This window comes from Sinocyclocheilus anshuiensis, unplaced genomic scaffold (assembly GCF_001515605.1).
Source record: "Sinocyclocheilus anshuiensis isolate Anshui unplaced genomic scaffold, SAMN03320099.WGS_v1.1 scaffold1360, whole genome shotgun sequence".
NCBI classification, from domain to species: Eukaryota; Metazoa; Chordata; class Actinopteri; order Cypriniformes; family Cyprinidae; genus Sinocyclocheilus; species Sinocyclocheilus anshuiensis.
Window position 1 is genome coordinate 634277 of NW_015546110.1, and position 3339 is coordinate 637615.

At 37.1% G+C, this 3339-nt stretch overlaps 1 protein-coding gene across 1 annotated transcript in view; it reads right to left on the bottom strand.

Moving 5' to 3' along the window:
- The window catches only part of LOC107700655 (nuclear receptor subfamily 1 group D member 2-like), a 13929-nt gene that overhangs the window by 7229 nt on the left and 3361 nt on the right, over nucleotides 1–3339 (bottom strand). Inside the window, exons 2-4 of the mRNA XM_016502392.1 lie at nucleotides 2573–2776; nucleotides 717–805; nucleotides 42–186 (exon numbers count right to left, since the gene is read on the bottom strand). Of these exons, the coding sequence (XP_016357878.1) occupies nucleotides 42–186; nucleotides 717–805; nucleotides 2573–2776 (438 nt within the window). The remainder of the gene's footprint in view (nucleotides 1–41; nucleotides 187–716; nucleotides 806–2572; nucleotides 2777–3339) is intronic.

The following is a 3339-nucleotide window of genomic DNA, read 5'->3' on the forward strand; positions in this document are numbered from 1 at the left end:
TTATTTTTTGGATCTGGGACACAATGCCAGCTGGAGCTCACCGTCTCTGGACATGCCCACGAGCAGACACTTCTTAAAGCGGCACTGCTGGCATCGGTTCCTGTTGATGCGCGTGATGGGACAGCTTTCGTTCTTAAGGCACTTCTTATACTGAATGTTCTGCTGAATGCTCCTCCTGAAGAAACCCTGCAGGTGGAAAAGTGAAAGAGACAGAGAGCGGTGTCAGGGTCACAGAGCCCACACCGAGAGTAACAGGTGTCGAGCCTCGGGTCGGTATGGAGAGCAGGTGTCCCGCTCAGGACTCAAGACACCCTTTTGTCATGGGGCTTTGCTCTGATAGTTAAATAGGCTGCTGGCTAGGAGGCTTTTTAGTTATAAATAAAGCAAAGTGACATGTCCCTTCAGGACGATGCACAGGTAGATGTGACCCAGATGTGGCATGACAGCCATGTCACATTGGCCCCATCTAATTCAACAACAGTGACACCAGTGACAGTTTAACACAGAAACAGACACTATAAAAGTACAATACGACCTTCAGTGGGAAGTAAAGAAACCCCGAGCATACATGAGAGTGAAAAATACAAACTTTCAGACCACTTTCTGAGCTTTTGACTTCTCTGTACCTCAGAAATAACAAAATGAAACCTCTAATTCTTATCATGTAATACTGAAATGTGGCTGCCGGCTCACACTAACACTTGACATTTTCTCACCTTGCATCCCTCACAGGCGTGAACGCCATAGTGAAATCCTGACGCAACATCTCCACACACTTTACATAGCAGCACCAGCCCGTTAATCTCTGCAGGAGCAGAAATACAGAGGGTCAGATGAACAAGGAATGCTCTGCGCTCAGTTCGGCTTTCTCCTCAGCTGCCTTCTGTTTCCTCAAACAGCTAGAAAACCATTACTACATGATCAAGCACACATGGACAAATATCTTGCAGTGTTAACAAAAACTTCGGCTCATTACTATCAACATCATCACATTATTTTTATTATTCTGACCAATCTACAATCTGTTCCATTTTGAACTCCGACATTATCAAACTGCGTTATTTCTATTAAAAAAAACAATAGGGGATGTGAATACATGTACATCAGGGTAAATATGAGAAAGCATATTTTATATACTACCAGTCAAAAGTTTTTTTTTTTTTAAGTTATTTAAATAATTCTCTTCTGCTCAATGAGCCTGCATTTATTTATTTGATGAAGTACAGCAAAAACAGTAAAATTGTGAAATATTTTTACTATTCAAAATAACAGTTTTCTATTTGAATATCTTTCAAAATGTAATTTACTGAACTGTGATTTCAATGCTGAATTTTTAGCATCATTACTCGGGGCTCCAGACTAACTATTTTTACTAGGAGCACTGCAGCCCCTGACTGAAAATGTTTAGGAGCACAAGCAGAAAATTTAGGGGCAGACCTTAAATCAGCCTGCAATGCAATCATTCACACACTTTCCCCATTTTAACTGTATCACTGACAAATGCTTTGATAAGAAATAGACTTAACTCATAGAAATTACAACGTGCAGTATTCTTTTAATTTCAGAGGGATATGGAAAAAATAGATATGATTTGAAAAAAATACTATTGTTTTGTATTAATAAGTGCAGTTACTAATAATATTACATGTTCATATCTTGTTTATTTTATGTTTATACACATTTGACTGTTTGTTTTCAAAGCATTTTGTGATTTTTCTTACTTCATACAGCAAAACCTCTGTCAAAATCTGACTTCTTGATGATTTAATATTTTATAATAGCCTAGTGATTTTATAATTGTTATTTTATAATTTCAAAATATAAAGGAAAAAGTATAAATTAATGAGTAAGCCAATAAGTGCTCCTCTGCTGCCATCTACAGGTTATAATGGTGATTTGATGTATTTTTATTTTATTTTACATAAGCGTTTGTTCACCACAGTATATTTTGTTCATCCCATTAAAAATAACATTCAAATTGGATCATTTTGGAGCTTTAAAGTGCTGGCAACAGTTGTGTGAAATGCTTGTAAGTCATTGAAAATTGCTTGAATTTCTCTCTCAAAAGGCTGTACAAACCCTGAAATGTAGTAAACTGTTGTAAATATTGATAATAACAATAAATGTTTCCCGAGCAGCAAATCAGCATATTAGAGTGATTTCTGAAGATCATGTGACACTGAAGACTGGAGTAATGATGCTGAAAATACAGCTTTGATCACAGGAATAAATTACATTTTACAATACATTCAAATAGAAAGCAGTTATTTTAAATAGTAAAAATATTTCACAATATTACTGCTTTTCCTGTATTTTGGATCAAATAAATGCAAGCTTGGTGAGCAGAAGAGAATTCTATAAAAACATTAAAAATATTACTGTTAAAAACTGGTAGTGTATATACTAATTATACGACATACTAATTATATACTAATTTACATTATGACAACATATATGTGAAAACGAGTAATATATATTCAAATAGTTCCATAAGATGTGTCATATGTGTAGGTGATCATTTGCAGAATGAAACACTCCACGGATTTCTTTATTTTGACTTTATTATTCTCACTTGTAATGCCACTTTTGGCTGCGGAGGGCGACCGTGTCTTCCGTGGGCGGGACTGAGGGGCCACAGCGAGGGTCTCGCCCTGCTGGCCCTGCCCTGCGTGGGGCGGAGAGCAGGACTGATAGCTGCTGTTGGAGGAGTCGCTGTGGCACGACTCGGGACTGGAGGCTGAGCTCACGGAGCTAATGTAAGCTATCACTCCACCTGCTGGATGACACACAGAAGAGCAACTCATTATTTTCCACATCAGGTGGATCCTAATATGCAGATATAAATTCTAAAGCATATGAGAATGAGACATGGCCTAGAGGTTGATTCCAGCTTTTTCATGCATCTGCTGACAATTGTGTTTATCATTAATAATAGAAAACAAATATATAAACAGTAAATGCAGTCCATATAGGTGGATATTTACTGATGAAATTACAAACGTTTTCTTTGCCCCCATGTCTTATTTCAAGCAGCAGCCGGTCTTATTGTTAGAAAGTGGACCAGGCTGTATGTGCTCTGTCTGTACGGGTTGACCTGATTTCTGCTGCCCTACTCTCAATGGTTAGGTAACACCGTTACATAATACCTCTTTCAGGGTGTAGGTCTTACCGGCAAACAATTCAACTCAAATGAAATACTGAGAACTAACAAACAACTTTTTTTCAAACGTTAACATGCTATTATTTGTTAATAATTACAAAGATAAAAAATATCAAATTAAATAAGCACATGCTGATCAGTCAAATAGAAGGAAACTAATATATATATATATACACAGC